Genomic DNA, 21,695 nt, shown 5'->3' on the forward strand with positions numbered 1-21,695 from the left:
TGATCGAGGTTTAGTCTTTGCAGGCGGTCAATTTCGCCAACTTTTTAGGTTGCTGGAATAGCTCCTCCCTCTAGGTTGTCTTCGGCCTCTCAAGATGATCGTCTGAGCATCCTATTTCCCTTAAGGCTTGCGGGCTCTGAATAAATACGGAGAAGACCTAGTGGGGCTTAAAGTGTACGACAAGAGCAAAATAGCTAAAGTAACCGGTTTGATCCGATAGAGTCGCCTGAACTCAACCACGTTTTTGGCGCGGATATAATTGTGCTTGGGGGATGCATATGAATACAAGCTACATGTATGCACTTAGAGATGTGCAGGCATAGACATGCTTATGAGGCGGTATCCAACCCATAGACAAAAATGGTTGTGGGAATGATATCCAGAACAATAATCGAGGAAAGTAATAAAGAAGTTAAAGAACTTCGGAAATTCGAAACGGCGGTTGTTGAAAATGAAGAACCGAGTTCGTAATCCAATGAACGTAGTGTCTCAGTAGTAAGGAGTTTAGTAGTATCTCGTACGGAGAAGTCAAATTTGTGTGATGGAATCTTTGAAACTTAAGAAGAGTTCCGTAATCGTGAAGTCACCATCGGGACAGTGGTGTCTTTTGGCAGTTGAGATGAACGGGAAATCTGTAGTGTCCGCGGGTTTGCAATATGACCGTAATGTCGTTCGCCTTTCTCAGGTTTCATCGGATGGGAGCCGGTGCGTTTAATAATATGTAATCTTCCTTTTTTTGGCTTTTTCCTCTTTAAAATATTTTTTAACTTTCCCAATTACTCCTCTCGATTGCATAATTCCTATCCTGACTTCCCTTTGGATCCAACATTTACCATTTTTGAATACCTAATTTGAATTATTGACCGGGGAAAATATACGTTGACCTTTTTTTGTTGGTACTTCAACTAGTCCCAGTTATGTATTGCTGATCGCACACAGGGTCATCGGTTTACCTGGCCTAGAACGAATATGCATGCATTTAGCCATGCAAAAATGTGAGTTCATTTTTGCTTCCGTTGAGCCAATTTGAATTTGAATTTTAGGGCCAGCGTCGGTGGAATAAAAAATGAGCGGAATCGGATACAAGCTGATCGAGGAGACAGCTGATTTAGCGGGAGGTGGGATGGGAAATCGTTTTTGGTCTTCGGAAGAAAAGGTGGTGGAGTTCTGGGATTTGGCATAGATCATACTTGATCGTAGCGGATATTTTTGATACGTTTTCGAATAGAAGTCGTTAGAATTCTAAATATAGAGATCTTTGGAAGTTGCTGACTTTATTCAATGTGTAGCTTGCCATGCTCCAAAATTTTGTGGGTTTCATTATTGCACGTTGTCCAGCTGAACTACGTTGCAAAGAATAATATCGAATCCAAAAATAGTCATCTTTAGTGGAGATATCGAAAACACCAAAAACCAAAACTTGAAAAGCGGAATTTCTTTCTGAGATTCAGATCTATACTGAAATAAAACGGTCAGCTATTTATTCATTCGGAATTACCGGTTCCAAACTGTCCAGGGAAACGATTCCGGACCAGAAGAATCCGCCGTCGAAAAAGCGAAGCCATAAAGTAATGAAAGAAAAGTTACAACGACGAAGAAGTTATGTAGTAGTGCCTTGACAGAGCTTGCCCCGATGGATTTAATTATTGCTTATTAGCCATCCGCAAAAAATTTGTAACGATCAAGTCGTGAAGACCCTTCCGTGATATTTAGCGAAGTTCAAAAGAACGTGGTCCAATTTTGTTTCTCGAATTATAACGGCAAGGACAGCCGATCGAACCCCGTGATTTTTATTTTATATACAAGCAACATTGAATAGAGACTTGAGTTGTCTTGAGGAAGGTTAGTAGAAGTCTATAATCTGTTTTTGTTCTTGCTCGTTCTTCGAGCGGATATTATTTCAGTGTGGCGGCTTCTCATGTGAAAGAGAAATATTCTTAATGAGAAGCGTAACAAAGAATTAAACAACTATGTATTTAGTTATAAAAGGAATACAGAGCTCTGGATGAGGGTTTTTTTTTCTTCTTTTCTTTTTGGTTGCGGTATTCTTTTGCTTTAGTTCCTTGGTTATGAGTATTTTTTTCCTTTTTTTGTGTAATTTTATTTTAATATATTCTTTTACATTATATTTCATTTTTTATACTTTTTACTTTTGCTATATCAATTTTTTTGTTGACTATTTTATGATTATACGCTGGTGACATTGATGGTGGTCAAAGGGTAGTATAGGTCCCAGGGCGAAACGTGGATTGGTACCAACGATGGAGCATAAAACCTGGGAAATGCCTGCTGAACCAACACCAACAGCTCTACTACCAAACCCTATCTCCACCTCCACGTGGTGACCGCTGGGAGCTCTTTCTTAACGAAAAGCTGCAGACGGAGAAGGATGAAGGCGAGTCTCCCCCTGGTCCTCCAGGTTGGGGGTTGGGTAGGGCTGACAACCCTACACGGAAAACAACTCGTTACGAAGCCACAACAGGCAGCCTTGATGAATGTCAGAACATATAGGGGGGCCAATATAGACTCGGATCACTATCTCGTTGGCATGGTGCTCCGAGCTCGAAGAACAATACCACCTAGAATCCCCTCTGACAATCAGGTGAGAGTGAACACTGAAGCCATCCACAACACAACCCTCCGCGACACCTATAAGAGGGAAATGGATGCCGCAATAACCGCAGGCAACAGAGGAAGCATCAACAAATGATCTTCGCAATCACCTGAAGAACGTTATCATGGATACGGCCACAAACATACTTGGCCCCAGCCGCACAAGGAGTCGGAACGGCTGGTTTGACGATGAATGTAAGCTAGCAACGGAACGGAAGAATGCCGCATACCGAGTAATGTTGCATTCTCAAAGAACGCGGGCACGCGCAGAGACTTATCACGAACTCCGACGAGTGGAGAAGCGACTTCACAGACGGAAAAAGGAAGCCTGGGAGAACCAACAAGTCTATGAACTAGAAAAGTACCGGGAGCAACCGCACCAGGCGCGCAAGTTTTACCAACAAGTCAGCAGGATGAAGCCTTATACACCTCGATGCTCATCCTGCCGAGACAAAGAGGGAAATCTGATTTCCGACAGAATGGGCATATTAGAGCGATGGGTTGAGTACTTCGATGAGCTACTGAATAACCAGAACATCGGCGAGTTGGAGGTCCCGCCAACTGAAGACGACGGACAAATACTGCCACCACCAAGTTTAGGAGAAACAGTCCGTGCAATTCATCGGCTAAAAAATCATAAGTCGCCAGGAGCCGATGGAATTACAGCCGAATTAGTTAAATATGGAGGCGATCAGTTACACCAAGTGGTTCATCAACTTGTGCTCAAGGTATGGGACAGCGAATCAATGCCTAACGATTGGCAACGAGGCATTATCTGTCTCATACATAAAAACGGAGATATCACACAGTGCAGCAATTATAGAGGTATCACGTTGCTGAGTACCATCTATAAGATATTCTCCAATATCTTGCTAGGCCGGATAGTCCCATACGCCCAGAACATCATTGGCCCATACCAAAGAGGCTTCACTCCAGGCAAATCAGCAACAGATCAGATTTTCTCTGTGCGGCAAGCGATGGAAAAATTGTTGAAATATGGACAACAGTTGCACCATCTGTTCATCGACTTTAAAGCCGCCTATGATAGCATAGCCAGGGTAAAACTGTACACGGCCATGAGAGAATTCGGTATCCCGACGAAATTAATAAGACTGACTAGGCTGACCCTGATCAATGTACGAGGCCAGATAAAAGCAGCAGGATCACTCTCAAGACCACTCGACATCAACAACGGTCTACGACAAGGGGATGCGCTATCATGCGTTGTTGTCAGCCAACAGAGCCTATTTCAGCTTACAAAGACTGTTCCGCTCGAAACGTCTTACCATAGGGTCAAAGCTCTTACTGTACAAGACTATGATCTTGCCAGTCCTCATGTCTTCCTCGGAAACTTGGGTTCTTAGCAAGAAAAATTGCGAACTCTTGGCCGCGTTCGAGAGAAGAATCCTCCGAAGAATTTTTGGCCCCCTACATGAGGATGGACGATTCCGTAGCCTACACAATGACGAAATCTATGAGCGATACCATGACCGTCCGGTTGTGGATAAAATCCGGCTCAATAGGTTACGGTGGGCGGGTCACTTAATCCGTATGGATGAGGATGATCCCGCCCGGAAAGTCTATAAGGGCAATATCTATGGTAGAAAAAGAAGACGAGGCAGACCCTGCCTAAGATGGAGCGATGGCGTGGGTCAGGACGCCAGACAGCTTTTAAGGATATCGAATTGGTGGACCTCGGCGCAAAACCGGGATGTCTAGAGTTCCTTATTAAGGCAGGCCTAGACCGGATACCGGTTGTTGCGCCGTTGATGATGATGATGATGACATTGAACTGGAATTAGCGCTCTATCAACTTGAGGACCCCCTTTTCCGTCCCCCTCCTTAACTCCGTAGGACTCTTTTTAAATTAGGGACAGCCTTTAAAATCATGGCCTGGGGATGTCAAAGAAGGCCGGGAACTTCAGAAGCCGCACCTCACAAAACATCTGATGCAGCGGAAGCATGGATCAAGAATGTGAGCTGTTGTGGATCCTCCTCTTCGATCGTGGCATTCGAGTCTAGAGTTTTACGGCTCCACACGCACTGTCGAGCCGTTTGTTTTTTAATTTTTTTATTTCCAGGTTTAACTTGCGTGTTGGTTATTTCGTTAGCCTCGCGCGAATCCCCGTGTTCGATTTATTTTCCAGGATCAGGTGTGGACTAACGCACTGGAAGAGCCACGTGAATTTTGGCAATGACATGTGAGGGATCGAAATGTCCAGTTCGACGTGTGCCGTATATCACAACTTGCATCTTCTAAGCACCTGTTTCATTGATAGAATTTGGCCTACAGGGTATTGACTTCCTCCTTTTCAGTGCTCACTTATAATCTTGCTGTAGTAGGCTCCGACCCCGACTGGTTTATTTGAATCGTGCTCGCAGCAATAAAATTATTATTTTGTAGCTTGGTATAACCTTCGATATTTTTCTGAAATTTTAGCGAGATACTGCTATTAGTGTGGGTTTGACAGCTCTCAGTTTATGTCGCAAAAAATTTGTCTGGCGATTTGCACTATGGAAAAAAGGACAACGGGTTTACTTAAGATTTTGCGTTTTTAATGAAATAAAATTGTGCAGAAGAGGTTTGAAGGATCCACTCAATCAAAAAACGCAAAGATTTGAGTGTCATAAAGAATTCAGGATTTGGCAGTAGAGGTGTTGGTGTTGGTTCACCAGGCGTTTCCCAGGTTTTATGCTCCATCGTGGGAAGCAATCCACGTTTCATTCTGGGACATATACTATCCTTTGACCGCCAGAAGCGACTTCACAGACAGAAAAAAAGCCCTGGGAGAGTCTTGAATTCGGAAAGTACACGGAGCAACTGCATCAGGCGCCGAAGTTTTTCCAATGAGTCAACAGGATGAGCTCATATACACCTCGATGCGCATCCTGCCGAGACAGAGCAAAATCAGATTTCCTTTCGCAGTCTGACCGGTCATCGGACTTTTTTTTATTTGCATTAACGGGCAAATTTGATTTTACTCGATTCATTAACAGCAGTAACTCTCAATACCAACCAACTCTGTGCTACTATGTGTATGAGAACAGTATAGAGAAAGTGATAAACACTGTTATTCCGAGCTCTAAGTCTTCGCTAATTTTTATCCCTGTCTTGTAATCGGGGTACTTTGGCCTGATATATGATAAATGGAGAATTTTGTCAACATATGAGCCACGTGGGATATCCTAAAGCAGCGTGTCACAAAAGAGTGAAGGAAGGGTGCAAGCGTCTCGGGAAATCATGGGGAGAGTTGGAGCGCTTTGCTAGGAACCGACAGTGCAGTCGCATTGGCGTAGTATACGTATTCTAACGTCATCTGAATTCCGCACCTTTTGCGATTTTTTTTAGAGTAGTACACCCTCCATCTAATATTGATTTCTAATCGTCACCATGACTATTAATAATGAGTTCTTAATTCAATTTTAGAAGGCTTTGTTTTTTATAGTATCCTAGCGCGACTTGATTGCTTTATGATCTACGCATTCACCCGGAACAAAAATAAAATTCCTTATAAACCGCCTTATCACCCATCATTATCAGTCTATTTCGGTATATTCTAGTGTGTACTATATATAAGTATATGCATAGCATGTATAATCTTCTCCCACTTTCACGACCGGCGATTTACTAATAATTACAAAATCATCTTATCTAGCAACAAAGGTTAACGCCACATTACTCAATAATAACACCATAATATAGCGGGCTGAGAATTGCGGAGTCATGCACACAGTTAGAAAAGATTTCTTTCCAGCTGTGGTCATGCACCTAATGCTGGAGTCGAGCATGTTGATCTGCTCTCTGAATTTAAGCAGGAGAACTTGAGATTTGTCTGTTCAGAAACCCATCTCCAAACTGTGGTTAGAAGGAGCTTCGGTCGTACTTTGTCTTGGACGTTGCTTGAGGCTCAATATTCATACTTGAACTTGAAAGTGATTTCATAAATTAAGACAATCAAAACGGCGGGTGCCTTCCTATTCTCCCTCATTTCACTTTGTTTCTCTCTGATTCAGCGTGATTACACCCAATTCCACTTCGAAGTGGGAGTCATTAAGTCAGATTCGCTCGTTGTGTCTAGTTGATAGTGGTCAAGGTCCACGATGGGATTTCTATGTCGAGTGACTCTAGCAGTATTTGTGGTGTTTATTGCATTCTCGGCCTACAAGTTCCGGGAACTTACTAAACCAATAGAGGCTCCTAAATTTGATCTAGATGAATACTGGGGGCCAGGCAAGAAGTCAGATTACAAGGAGAACACGGAAGTGGTGAAATATGAAATCTCTTTTCCGGATAAAGTAAGTGCCATTGGAATGACTATTATTTATAAGTGAATTATAATATCATTTCAATAAATTCCAGGTGATCGAAGCTTTGAGGAAAGATTTAAATAGAACATTCAAATTCCAACCTCCACTCGAAGGTGTTGGGTTTGAATATGGATTCAACACGGCTTACTTACCAAAAGTCATAAAATATTGGCGAGACGAATACCTGCCTAAATGGAGAACACGGGAACTCTTTTTGCGGAAATGGTCACATTTTACAACCAATATACAAGGGTGAGAAATAGTCCATATTCAACTAGGCAGTGCTGTTCATATAGAGTTTCATAACATTACCTTTTGAAGTCTTTCAATGGGCAAGGGAACAATGAGCCCACACTGGGTTTTCGAATAGCCTGTTCTTTATTTGAAAATACACGACGCTAGCTAAGATGCTCTTACTAATAGTACGTTTTAAACGAAGCTAGTATACTGCGTGATTATATACTATTGGGGAAATCTAAATGCTACGTGCTACTTTTCTCCCACGGAATTTCAAAGCAGTGAGCAAATCGTGGGAATAAAGCCTTACCAAATTCTATTCAGGCAGGTTTTTCCACGAAATAGAAGACAGAAGTGACTAATGCATAAATGATCAATGGAGGAATTTTCATCCACTGAATCAGTCGCTATTCCTCTTTCACTATTTCCATGTAGAAATCTCTTTTACTAATATATGTTTACTATGAAATAGGCCGGAACTTACCTTTATTTCATAATGCATTGTTCTATCTAGTGTCTGACGTTAATTTTGTCGTGGGAGAACAGGAAGAGGTCAAAACAGGCGACTATCGACTTCGCCCATGATAGAAACAACTTACCAGGCACTGCTTCACCTTTTCAGCTTGACCGAAAGCGGCAACATAAGGAATTCGCTTTCTTTTTATATAATCGCAAGCACGACGTAGGTGCAAATTATATCCAACTTAAAGCCGCCAATGGTTCAAGCCTAAGTTAAGCTAAATTATTATTAATGGATACGAGGGATCTTAAGTTCACTTGGACGAAACCGTTCATCATTATCAACGGCGCAACAATCGGTATCCGGTCTAGACCTGCGTTAATAAGGAACTCTAGCCATCTCGGTTTCGGGCCGAGGTCCACCAATTCGATATCCCTAAAAGCTGTCTGGCGCCCTGACCTACGCCATCGCTCCATCTCAGGCAGGGTCTTCCTAGTCTTCTTTTCCTACCATAGATATTGCCCTTATAGACTTTCTGGGCTAGATCATCCTCATTCATACGGATTAACGGACGAAACCGTTAGTCGCTTGTTTTGAATACTTGGGTGCTAAGTCGAAAAAGAAGGGTCCGTGGACCACAGAAAAGTGAAAGTAAGTTGCTCTCTTGGTCTGGTCCGATATCAACTGGGTGTGAACTTAACTTCCCTCATATCCCAAATAATAAGGAAATCTGGATAAAATAGAGCACCTATCGCAGGATAGATAGAAGACGATACATTCTTTGTTAGCACTAACGAAGGCTGGAAGCACCTTTGATATATCAACCACACTTGGAGCGGTGCTTTTGGATTCATATTCATGTTTTTCCGATTTCCTGTGGTTTAAAATTATTAAAAATTACAAACATAAATAATGTAATAAACGGAAGCAACTCCTCCCATTTTCGGGGCTAGTACAATGGATCTAACAAAGGCCTGAGTGCTTGGAGCTGCGGCTCAATCCACTAAACTAAACTCACTAAAATAAGGAAGGAGATCACTTATGGTGAAAAAGACTGGAAAGGGAGCAGGAAAGAGAGTAATCGAGACAGAACTACTCAGGGAGACTGTACATAACTTACCACAAACTATAGGTACGATCGCAACTAGGAGAGAACAGCTGATGGATAGTCATACGATCTGAGTTGAGAAGTTGAGAATGTTTAGCGAAATCAAAGGCTTTAGAAAAGTCAATATAGGCTGTATGGATATTTTTTTAAGGTTTTATGTAAAATAACGCATCTAGAATTGAGGACGTGCATGCCGGACTTTTATCGATTAAAACCTCTCATATTTTCTACACAATCTCCCCGCGGGACCACAGTCCTGGAATTGCTTCGCGGGGCTGTTTAGTTTATTAACTGTTCATGGAATAGCTGCTTCTGCTTTATGTGGTGTTAGTTGCATTAGCTTGGCTTCTTTGCTTGCCTTGAGCTTCTGTTTCTTTTAGTCGTTGGTGTATTCGTTCCACCGCTCCAACTACTGCATACCATGCGGTATTCGAATTCACCATATAGCTAATGAGATTTTCCGCCGTTTACGGGGACCCGAGTTCATTCTCGAGGTTTCTTCTTGGGCGTTTGAATGTTCCGCAGACGAAGAAAACGTGTTCTGTATTTTCTGCTGCACCTTCACATTTAAGACAATTCGGCGATTCATCCAAACCGAACCTATAGAGGTACTTTCTGTATCCACCATGTCCACTTAAGAATTGAGTCAAGTCGTAACTCGTCTCGCCAGGGTTTCGTGTAGTCGTATGTCCACCGACCATTCTTCGCCTGGTCCCATGCTATTTGCCATGCAGCCAATGACCTCATTCGCTAAGTCTGCTTGCTAAGGCTCGTTTCCTGCTTCTCGTACAAGCGGCTTCCTTCATCGGCTAAAACATCCACAGGAATCATCCCCGCAATTACGCATGCTGCCTCATAGGATGTTGTCCGGTAGGCGGAGTATGTGTGGAGAGCATTTAGCCGATATGCAGCTTGAAACTGTCTGGGATTTTTTACAATTATTATCGCAGATGCTAATACTGGCGCCGCAAAGAACAGAGTTGAAGACTCGCGATAAAAGTAATCGTCGGCTGTGTTTCGGGCCACCTATATTTGGAAGCATCCTTGCTAATGTCGAACTGATGGTCGCTGCTTTTTGCTCAGTAAACTTTAAGTGGGGTTTAAAGCTAGGCTTTGAATCGTAAGTTATTCCAAAGTAGTCTAGCGATAGCTGGAAGCGAAAGGTATGTGAACCGATGCAGATCTGAACGGTTTTTTTTTAAAGTATCAGCTCCGTTTTCTGTTCGGCAAGCTTCAGTCCGAATTCTTTAAGCCAAAACTTAATCGTGCAGATAGCCTCACTCGCATAAATTTCTACTCTTTCACGGTGATTGGATGTTATGGCCACCCCAACGTCTTCTGCGAATCCCACGACAACAGCCTGCTTAGGTATTGGGAGCCGTAGAATATCATCATACATTATGTTCCATAGCAGAGGACCCAGAACAGACCCCCGTGGAGCCGTTATATCGTATATCCCTGACCCTTTATCCGAATCGTAAAGTAACTTCCTCTGTCGGAATTAGTCGAAAATTATACTTAACTTATAATTTGGCGTTTGTGCCGCGATGAGCGCTTCGATGGTACGGTTTCATATGGCAGAATTCAATGTGTTTTTGACGTGGAGAGTCACCAACGCGCATTATTTTCCTTCGTCAAAGGCTTTCCTGATCAGTTCAAAAACCACTTTGGCGGCATCAATCACGAACCGAGCCTTCCGGTAGCCAACATACATGCAAAAGGAGGTTTTAAATTTAGCCATGTGGTGTATTAAATGAAAGGTCTCAGTTGGTACTTTCCGAAGCCGGTCTTATGTTACGTTTGACACTTATTTAATAATTGACCGTAAAACCCTCCTTAACTTCATCCTAGAGTCACGAAATTTTGCAGCAATGTAGGCTATAATATAAAGTTTGGAGGAAATCATACTATTATTAACAAACTTATAATAGTTCAAAGTTGTCGCTTCTGGGCAAATTCAAGCCTTTAAATGTCAGCCTCACGCGAAAGTGGATATTCTGACATAATATATGCATAATATTACGTGCTAGGTTCTAATGAGACAAATGTCCACCCAAATCTTTTTATAAAACAAATACACAAAAGCTTTCATACCTGAAGCATCCAGTTTCCGGCTTCCCGACTTGTTCTATCTTTCAGAGACTTTATGACAAAGTTAGTAAACTCCAGTAAATTATTGACCTTTGAGCGCTTTGATTGAAATCCGAGCTATTTCTTCGTAATAAAGTGCCTAAAGCGACCTGAGAGACTGTCTTTCACATACCTTGGGAGGATCTTAGGGGTATCTTCATACAGAAGAACAAGAGATGGAAACAAAAGAAGGAATCACTTTTTTAAGTACATTATAAAACCAGGAGACGGTCTGGTGTGTGGTGACACTCTTTGAAACTCACCTCTCCAATTAACTGATGAAAGGCTGTGAAATCCGGCATCAAGGCTATGAAATCCGCAGCATGGAAATTGAATTTGAAGGTTTCGGGACTGAGGAAACAAAAGGAAAATATTGTAAGGAGTATTGGTAAAAACCAGGTCAAGGATGTAATTTAGAGCTAGGTATGAGGGAGTTATATATAATATTTAGGGTGTATTAGAAGATAGGAAAAACTCATCCATTCAATGAAAGGAAGACTGAAGTCCCCTGCACAGGATAAAGGGAACGTAAGACATTTATTATATTTTAACGCAAGGGTCCAGGAAGAAAGGTTTACTTACTTCATAGAATTATTTTAAAGAGAACAGAAAATTCTGGCTTTTCTTAGGTTGTTCGTTAACGACTGCTTACTGATTTCTAGATTTTTATTGCAGGTATCAGAAATAAAGAAGGAATTGCATTTCAAATAAACATTTTTTTATGTTTAATTTATTTCCTCCGAGTTAGCACTAAGTGCCAAGCATTTAAGCTCGGTCGATACCTACTTAAAAATGTATAGGGGCTTTGGCGGTGGTGGCCGGTGGTAGGTTAATAGAAAAATCCGTCGAGAATTCTCCGCAACATCGAACACGTCTGCAGAATAACATAGTGTATTTCTGAATGGTTTCGACGAAACTGTGTGAGAGTCTCAGCACATCAAGGGAAGCCGTGGGATATTTGGTTGCAATACCCGTAGGTGAAAATATTATGGGAACTACAACCAACCCCTAGAAATGCAAAATTTCTTTGATTCCCCGGGTCAGTGGCGTATAGTTCACCTTCTACTTAACGTATTTCCGCTATTACGGGAGATAGCAACATCAATAATATACGCGGAGCGACCCGTCTTGTCAACAGGACGTGAGGCTTGTTGTGCGGTATGTGGTGTTTAGTTAGAACTTGCCGGTCCCAATACCTGCTGTAAGCAGTACTACCGAGTATTGCCTGTGACTCATATCGGTAAACCGAACATGTTCCCGTGATCGGCCCATGCTATATCCAAGTTTCTGATGGATCACCCTACATACAGCATTATGCCTGTTCATGTATTGCACCGGTGCCATAATAGTGCAGCCAGAAATGACATGGTACAACGTCTCTAACTTAGAACCACAGTATGCCTGGCGTGGATTTTGCGGATGTGACTGACGAGGAGGTTTGACAAGCCATAAACCAGTTTATCAGTATATATGATCGGTTGACACATATCATAACCTAGGTTTGCCTGAGGAATTTCCACCTTTCCTTATTGCAGGAATTACTTACCTTTTCCTTAAAAGACACAAGACCGATTATTTGCTTACCAACTCTATACAAGTTCATAACGTCCGTTATCAGTGGAAGGGTCAATGGACACCTCAAGACCAACAACATTCTGTCCGAGGATGTATTTGATGTACTTAGTTGATATCAAGCTGCATGCTTAGCTTGTTTAGCCGTGGTATTGAGATGGAATCTGGATTAGATAAGGGTTTAATTCAAGCCATCTGCAAAGGTCATCACGAGCCGCATGTCGCTATCTCTTCACTGACGTATGCATTCGGAATATTGCCGTGGACGAAAACCGATCTGGTAAACGTCTAGCGGCGGATATGGGCTACTATATCCAAATCTCGAATGTATCATCCTAACTCTGCTTCGAGCGGATGAACCTAGCTCGTGACATCGGGATAATAGCTGAGAATCTGATTACTTCTGTCAACTCCTTCAATGAACTGGTTATATTTCATCCGGTTTTATTGGGGTGGGAATCCCATACATGCAAAAGGAAAGTTTACATTTTTTTTCACCGAATATAGTCATGTGGGATATCAAATGAAAGGTGTCAATTAATACTTTCTAAATTTGGCAGTTGTGGCATTTGGTGCAAAAAGAGAGAATGCGAGGACTGAGAAGTGATCATTTCTTTCACGGACCCATTCTCCGCAGTTACTCAATGAAAAAATCTGAAGAAAATCATGAAGTTTCCATTATATGGTGTTTAGGATTCAAAATATCCTCCGTGCCCATATTTCCTCAAAAAAATGAATAACAGTATCTTCTTCTTTTTCTTCAGTCTTTGTCCCGTTCACAAACGGGGTCGGCTCGGCGTGGTCGTTTTCGCTATTTGGCTCTATCGAATGCCGGATCTGGGTGCAATCTCGAGGCTTTTAAATCCCCATCCAGCGTATCAAGCCACCGTTGTTTAGGCCTGCCTTTTGGTCTTTTACCATCGACTTCGATGTTCAGACCAATCTTGGCAAGTGAATTCTCGTTAGCATGAATTGCGTGACCATACCATCGAAGACGCCTCTCTCGCAACTTTTCCACGATTGGTGCAACCCCATAACGATCGCAGCTATCCTTATTTCGGATAAAAAAAAAATGAATAACAGTATATCATTACAATTTCTAGTAATTAACTCGGGATCCCTCTTAAGTCATCATGACATGCAGTATGTAGTATTTTAGGTTATATTAGGCTATAATCTAAAGCATGATCTTACCGAGTTCAGTGGAAATTGCACTATTATTAATAAAGTTATAGTAGGTGAGAGTTATCGCTTTGGTGCAAATTTACTGCAATCTGTCACGACCACACTAAAGGGAATAGTCTGATATAATATATGCATATACATTCCTGGTTAGGTGTGTGTGTATGGTGGGGGAAAAGCTACAGCTTCTGACCACTCAGGCCATGTTGGCCCATTGTACTTGCCACCCCCGTCTAACGGAATATTCCGGATTTGTTAACGTATCGAGAGAAGAGAACATCGGCACCAAAGATCTGATGCCTGATGCGTTCATGGGCGGGGCATTCACATAAGAAATGCTCCGTGGATTTCACTTCCTCATTACAGGAGGGACACGTATCATCTTGAGTAATTCCTATTCTGAACATATGCCCAGCTAGTGAATTATAGTCTGTTAGAATACCCACAATACACCTGCAAGTCCTCCTGCTTTTCGACAGGATAAACTTTGCGGAACGTATGCTACGGTACGTGTCGAGCAGGTACAAATGGGACAAATGTCTATTGAAATTGTCTGATATATAAAATACACAAAACCTTTCATACATGAATCGTCCAGGTGCTGGTTTTCGACTTGCTTAATTTTTTCGTTCACTACTTCTAATAAATTACCCTACTTAATCATTTTTAGGGTCATGCCTATGCTCCACCCAGCGCTACACTCGTCGAGTATGAGCGGATGCTTACTGCTCTTGTTTTGGATGCAAGAGGACGTTGGCCGATCATACTAAGAGGCGATTTCAATGCGTGGGCTCTTGAATGGGGCAGCCGGATAACTAATGTTAGGGGACGTGTTCTCCTCGAAGCATTCGCGGAGCTGGACGTGCTACTGGCGAATGTTGGGCCTTCGTACACTTTCCGGGGAAGGGGCCTGGGGTCTATAGTGGACCTGACATACGTGAGTGTCACTTTAGCCAGTAGAATCGTTTAGCATGTTAGTGAGGACTATACTCACAGCGACCACCAGGCAATCTGCATGCTCGAGCTCGAAAAAGAGTTTTCGCAGAATACCGGGTGGTATGCTTGGCTGGACAGTGAAAGCTTTGGAGGGGGACACGTTTTCCGCGGTGCTCAAATCCGATATATCCCTGAATGGTACGGCTGGAGAGAAAGCCACCCAGATCACTCGATGAGTGACGGAAGCATGCGATGCTACTATGCCCAGAAGGTGATTGCTCCCCAGTAGGCAACCCAACTACTGGTGGAACAACGAAATCGCAAGTTTGCGAGCCGCATGTTTTCGGGCAAGGAGGCTTTGCCAGAGGCTCAGGGGAAAACCCGATGGCGACGGTCGAGAGGAGGTACACAAGCAATTGCGTGGCCGCCTAAAGGAAGCCATTCGGAGGAGCAAAAAGAACTGCTTCAAACAGCTGTGCGACCATGCCGACATAAACCCTTGGGGCGAGGCTTACAGAGTGGTTATGAAAAGGCTGCGGAAATCACCCCAGGTGACCTGTCCGCGCCTCCTGAAACAGATTGTTATTACTCTGTTCCCTCACCACGAAAATAGGGGAAGGTAAATTTTTGTCCAGCTAAACGACGGCATAATACCGCCTGTAATTGTGGAGGAGCTGCGGGAAATATGTGGTAGGTTCGGTGACAACAAGGCCCCAGGTTTGGATGGCATCCTCAACCGAGCTTTGAAACTGGTAGTGAAGACTAGGCCCGAACTTTTCGCCAACACCTTCGAGGCGTGCCTAAAAGAAGGAATATTCCCTGCCCAGTGGAAAAAGCAAAAGTTGGTGTTGCTTCCGAAGTCTGGCAAGCCACCTGGAAACCCAGCGTCTTATCGTCCTATCTGCCTGTTGGATACAATGGGGAAGATGATGGAGAGAGTCATCTACAACAGACTCCTGCCCATCGTCGAAGCCAGCAATGGTTTGTCGGAACGCCAGTTTGGTTTCCGACGCGCCCACTCTATGGTGGACGCAATTGGCATGGCGGTAAACCTGGCAAAAGGTGCATTGATTTCTGGCGGCTGCTGTGTCGTGGTGGCGTTGGATGTCAAAAACGCATTCAACTCGGCCAACTGGAATAGAATTAAACGGGCGTTGGCTGACATAGGTGTCCCCGGATACTTAGCGAATTTGGTGGAAAACTACCTCTCAGAGAGGACTCTCTGGTACGGGACGGATGAGGGCCCCAAAGAGTACATTGTCACAGCCGGGGTACCACAGGGATCGGTACTTGGTCCCCTGTTGTGGAATATCATGTATAATGCGGTGGTTGCTCTTCCCGTCCCAGAGGGGACTACGATTGTCGGCTTTGCTGATGACCTAGCTGTGGTTGTTGCAGCAAAACACCCAGAAGATGTGGAGGTTCACGCGACGGAAACAGTGAGAGCGGTAAAGTCCTGGCTAGAAAATGCCGGGCTGACCTTGGCGGACGCGAAAACGGAAGCGGTCTTAATAACGAAACGTAGGAAAAATAACACTGTAAAAGTGGAGGTCGGTGGACATACGGTCGTATCAAAGCCGGCTATCAAATACCTGGGGGTAATAATTGACACCAAATTGAGTTTTAGGGAACACCTAGAGTATGCATGCCAAAAGTCAGCCAGTGCCACCACGGCACTTGCAAAAATGTTGCCAAATATTGGTGGGCCGAAACATTGCCGGAGGTTGGTGCTAGCCGGAGTGGTGCGCTCCATCCTGCTCTACTCGTCGCCTGTGTGGGCAGAGGCGCTTGCAAACTCTCAGAGGCGGAAGCAGGTGAACTCGGTTTACCGGCGGATGGCCCTGAGGGTTTGCAATGCTTTTAGAACCACATCAGATGAGGCAGTATTGGTGGTGGCAAGCATGATCCCGGTTGACATTCTGGCCAAAGAAATGAGTGTCCTGTACAATGCAAGACATATGGAGGGGCATGCACAGCGTAGAAATGCGGCAAGGTCAGAGTCGCTTGATCTCTGGCAACGCAGATGGGACGAGTCTACGAAAGGTCGGTGGACGCACAGGCTCATTCCCAACATTAGGGTGTGGCTTGAGCGAAAACATGGGGAGACCAACTACCACATTACCCTGTTCCTCACGGGGCACGGTGGTTGCTACAAGCAGTATCTGAACCACTGTGGGTTGGATGATTCTTCGAATTGTCCCAGATGCGATGGTATACCGGAGGATCCAGAGCATGTGATGTTTCGCTGAACACGATTTGCGATGGAGAGAAGGAGCTTAAATCAGGTGCTGGGCAGGAGCGGGACCCCGGAGAGCTTGGTTACTGAGATGCTGGAGTTCGAGGAGAAATGGCATGCGGTTGGGTCCCCAATCATCCAAATGCAGGAGGAGTTGCTGAAAGAACAAAGAAGGAGGAAAGCTGCAAATAGGAGAAGGATGAGTGCCTAAGAGCAAACCTACCCCGCGAAGTAATACCTCAATGGTGGTCCCGCGGGGCTGGGGCTGGAGAGACCCGGGGTGGTTTTTAGTGGGTTGTGAATCCCACACGCGTCCCACAAGGGTCATGCCTACCGGGATACGAGATATATACAGCATGCCCAACTCCTAACTAGCTCTCCATGAGGTGCTTAGGAAATTTTTCAACACATTTTTAGACGTGTTTGATCTCCTACCTTTGGATCTGCTGATCCGCCAAATAAACCTATTTTTTTTTAAATTTGGAAAGAAATCTATTGGTTCATCTCCAGTGAGTTTTTATAATAGATTAGTCCGGAATTTCCAGTATCAGATGTATTGGGAGGAATAGCACTCTATGTTTGTTATATCTTAAGAGTAGTCGAGACAGAAGGGGAAATTTTGTACTTCTTAAGGGGCCATCCTGTTCGAAAGCCAATGGCTATCAACAAGGAGCAAATGAAGAACGGGGAACGACAACAACATCAGAGTGAGGTGTTTCCAACGATTAATTAATTGAAGTAATAAAAACTTTTTTCTTTTTCGTTGGTGTGGATATTTATTCTTGCAAATACCGATATTTCGAGAGCCACTTGTTCCCTTCATCAGTGAAACTTGTTAGCACTGATGAAATATCGGTATTTGCAAGAATAAATATCCACACCAACGAAAAAGAAACAACAAGTTTTTATTACTTCAATCGACAACAACATATCTGCCGCCACTTGTTTCATGATTTTCTTCCTCCTCAGATGACTCATTTCTTTCCCCAAAAATATATTGCCAATCAATTTTCCAAAAAGTCAACAGCTTTTGATAGGTAAATCCTTGTTTTTCGGAAATCCATTTTCTTCTTTCTGAGAGACTCCAGGGGAAACTGGAATTTCGTTTAATATTTTCTTGTCAATCGTTTTACTTTTCAATATGAAAAAATAAGAATTATAAAAAATATAATAATAGAAATGGAAACGTAAAATGGCAGCCAAATCTTTGTAATCGGTTACTTTAGCCAGAGGTAGCTTTCTTCGCTGCAAGTTTTACATTTTTACAAATCTGCCATCTGTGGTTGTCCGCCTCTGTGACCTTGAGGTTTGCGTAGATTGCTTTATAGATTATATGTATAGTATATTTGAGGTTGATTCCAAATTTCTTCCAATGATTGAAGAAAAGTTGAAAAGAATCTTAAAACCATTACCGCTTTATATCTTCCAAAACAGGCACAGACTGAGTAATGTTGCAGTTCCAAAAGGGTTTAGTGGTTGTTTTTCAAATTTAGGTTTACCTTTGAAATTTTGTATACCAACTGTATCTGTATTTTATATCAACAGTGCTAATTATATTAATTATTCATGTTCCAGGTTGCGCATCCATTACATTCACCATCGATATGAAAATCCACCAAAAGGAAAGAAAGTATTTCCACTTCTGCTCCTCCATGGCTGGCCTGGTTCCGTACGAGAATTTTATGATATGATACCTCTTCTAATTGACAACGCTGATAGTAAATATGCATTTGAAATTGTCATCCCTAGTTTACCAGGATATGGTTGGTCGCAAGGTTCAGCTAAGCCAGGACTTGGATCAGCTGAAATAGCGGTGATATTCCGCAATCTAATGTTCCGATTAGGTTACAAGAAATTCTTCATTCAAGGAGGTGACTGGGGATCATTGATTGGATCGAATATCGCTACACTATTTCCAGAGTCGGTTTTAGGATATCATTCCAACCTGTGTTGGGTTAAGGGACCTCTTTCAATAATCAAAAACATTATTGCTAGTTATTATCCAAAACTCTTCGTTCCTGAGGGATATGAGGACTTTTTCTTCCCACAATCGGAAAAGTTCAAATACCTAATTGAGGAAAGTGGATATATGCATATCCAAGCTACAAAACCAGATACAATTGGATCTGTACTAACGAGTAATCCCGTCGGTTTGGCTGCTTATATTTTGGAGAAATTTTCAACTTGGACAAACAAAGATTACAGAAAACTAAGTGATGGAGGTTTGGAGAAAAAGTTCACACTGGACGCCCTGCTGGATAACATTATGATATACTATTTGACCAACTCAATCACAACATCGCAACGTCTTTATTCAGAAAGTTTCAATTTGCGTGAACTCACACTGCAATTGGAACGTATCCAAACAAACGTCCCTACAGGATGTGCCCGCTTCAAACATGATGTAGTTCATGATTTGGACTGGGTTTTCAAAGACAAATATACAAATCTTATCCATAGTACATACCATAATGATGGCGGCCACTTTGCGGCTTTTGAATTACCCCAAGTCTTATACAAAGATTTTATCGAATTTGTTGAAAAAGTTGTTAAGTTAAATAGTTTCTAAGTTTTGATTGTGGTATTATACTGAATAATAAACTGGTTTGTTATGATACTACTGTTTTTTTGCATAGGGAAACATGACTATTGTTTTGAGTAATTTGCTCCACCTTTTAGTGTGGTATCGGTTTGGAAGCTTTGGTGCATGAGAATAATCATAGGAAAATAAATTTGAGTTATCCGTTAGTGGCTTCGGAATACTTCCCAAAAGACGAAATCGCAAAACTGACGAAGTAGTGCGAGAAGAGGGCGTTACCACTTCTTCTTGGCTGCGATGCCCACGCCCACCACGAAGTCTGGGGAAGCAGCGACACCAATCGTAGAGGTGAGTACCTTCTTGAATTTATTCTTAGCAACAAGTTTGAAATATAAAACGTAGGGAATACTTCAACATTTGTGACTAGCACCAGACAGGAGGTACTAGGAATGGTCAGGAATTGGAGGGTGTCGGATGAACCCTCTATGTCTGATTACAGGATAATCAGATTCGACATTGAGGGTAACTCCGAAATAGAAAGAATAATAAGGAATCCCAGGAGAACGGATTGGGAATCCTACGCAACGCACTTGAGCAACAACATTGCCCAGAGGGCGGTGACATCAGGAGCGAACTGAAATTAGAAACGGTGGTGGAAAACCTCAACGCAATCGTCATTGACGCATATGAGGCCAGCTGTCCGGCGAAGACAGTCAAGTCATCAAGGGATGTACCGTGGTGAAACAAGGTCCTAGCCAGAATGATAACAGAGACACGAAAACTCTTTAACCGGGCAAAACAAACCGGGGACTGGCAGAGGTATAAAAATACACTGACTGCATATAGCAATGCGATCAGGGAAGCAAAACGGAACAGCTTCAGGGAATTCTATGAAGGGATCAAACAGATCACAGAAGCAACCAGACTGTACAAGGCTCTAGGTAAAAACAGGGGAATATCCTTTGTCTGCTTTAAAAAGGGAGATGGGACATTTACCGAGAATGAGGAGGACATAACTTCTCACTGCTTCTCATAACTCATTTCCCGGGGTCCTATCCCACCGTGGCAGGCGACAACATTCTGCCTGACACCCCAACAACGAATAAAAGGGGAAGGAAGGAGAGCTGGAAACTAGCAAAAGAGGTATGCTCAGAAGCTAGGCTGAAATCTCCAGGAGTAGATGGCATTTTCCCAGCACTTATCCAGAGAGGCCTAGGAATTATCTTAGAGTCTCTTCTGAGGGTGGTAAGGGGGAGCATAGCACTGGGATACATACTAAGAGCATAGAGACGGGCAAAAGTGGTTTTTATTCCGAAAGCGGGTAAAAAGGATCCTTTTCACCCTAGATCTTTCAGACCAATTTGCCTAACATCGTTCGTACTCAAAACGGTGGAGAAAGTCATAGACAACTATATTAGAACTAACGTTCTGAAGCGTAATCCCCTACATCACTGTCAGCACGCTTACCGGGCAGGACGGTCAACTGAAACTGCTCTGTATCAGCTGACAGAGGTACTACTACTCCTCCTCTCATAGAAACAAAAGAAATTGCACTGTGCGTGTTTTTGGATATCGAAGGAGCATTCGATAACACATCGCACACAGAGATAAAAGATGCCCTGAGCCGCAAAGGAGTGGGAAACAACTGGCATTCTGGATGGGCAAAATGCTAGAAAGCAGGCAAATAGAAGTACCGAGTACAAATTCTATTATCATGAACACCACTCAAGGCTGTCAACAGGGTGGGGTATTATCGCCGCTGATGTGGAGTATGGTAGTGCATGAACTTCTGGATGTGTTAACAAATACTGGAATGCAAGTCAAGGGTTACGCGGACGACATTGTTTTAATCTGTAGGGGCAAATATGAAGATACCCTGTGTGATAGAATCCAAACTGAATTAAGGGTTACTAGTGCCTGGTGCAGGAAGGTGGGACTGCGGATCAACCCAGCCAAAACCACCATAGTACCATTCACTACGAGGCGTAAGCTTAATCACCTGAGTGCCATAACATTACATGATATGGAGGTGAAACGAGAAACAGAGGTCAAATATTTGGGAATTACGCTAGACCAAAAGTTACTCTGGAAGACACATGTCGGAAAGCCACGAGATACTACTTTGGATATATACTGCAAAAGTAAGGTCAATGATTACCTATAGAGCGGTAATCTGGGCAGAAAGAACCGAACTCAGTACAAAAGCCAGGGAATTACATAAACTCCAAAGGCTGGCTTGCGTGTGTATCAGCGGGGCAATGAGGACATGCCCAACGGCATCCCTGGAGGTCCTTCTGGGATTAACCCCTCTCCATCTGCACATACAGATGCATGCAAGGAGATCAATATTCAGGATGGCCGGTAGTATGAGTGA

The 21,695-nt window shown here is 43.1% G+C and overlaps 1 protein-coding gene across 2 annotated transcripts in view; it reads left to right on the forward strand.

Annotated features, from left to right (window-relative positions):
* Nucleotides 1–6,554: 6,554 nt before the first annotated feature.
* Nucleotides 6,555–21,695, forward strand: part of LOC119661368 (juvenile hormone epoxide hydrolase 1-like) — a 28,704-nt gene continuing 13,563 nt past the window's right edge. The window contains exons 1-3 of one of the 2 annotated variants that reach the window (XM_038070687.1): nt 6,555–6,909; nt 6,974–7,173; nt 18,358–19,397. In XM_038070687.1, the coding sequence (XP_037926615.1) occupies nt 6,715–6,909; nt 6,974–7,173; nt 18,358–19,351 (1,389 nt within the window). In that variant the 5' untranslated portion in view covers nt 6,555–6,714 and the 3' untranslated portion in view covers nt 19,352–19,397. Of the gene's footprint in view, nt 6,910–6,973; nt 7,174–18,357; nt 19,398–21,695 lie in introns of those variants that run through there. The other variant, XM_038070685.1, reaches the window with a different exon arrangement.

This window comes from Hermetia illucens, chromosome 1, assembly GCF_905115235.1.
Source record: "Hermetia illucens chromosome 1, iHerIll2.2.curated.20191125, whole genome shotgun sequence".
NCBI lineage: Eukaryota > Metazoa > Arthropoda > Insecta > Diptera > Stratiomyidae > Hermetia > Hermetia illucens.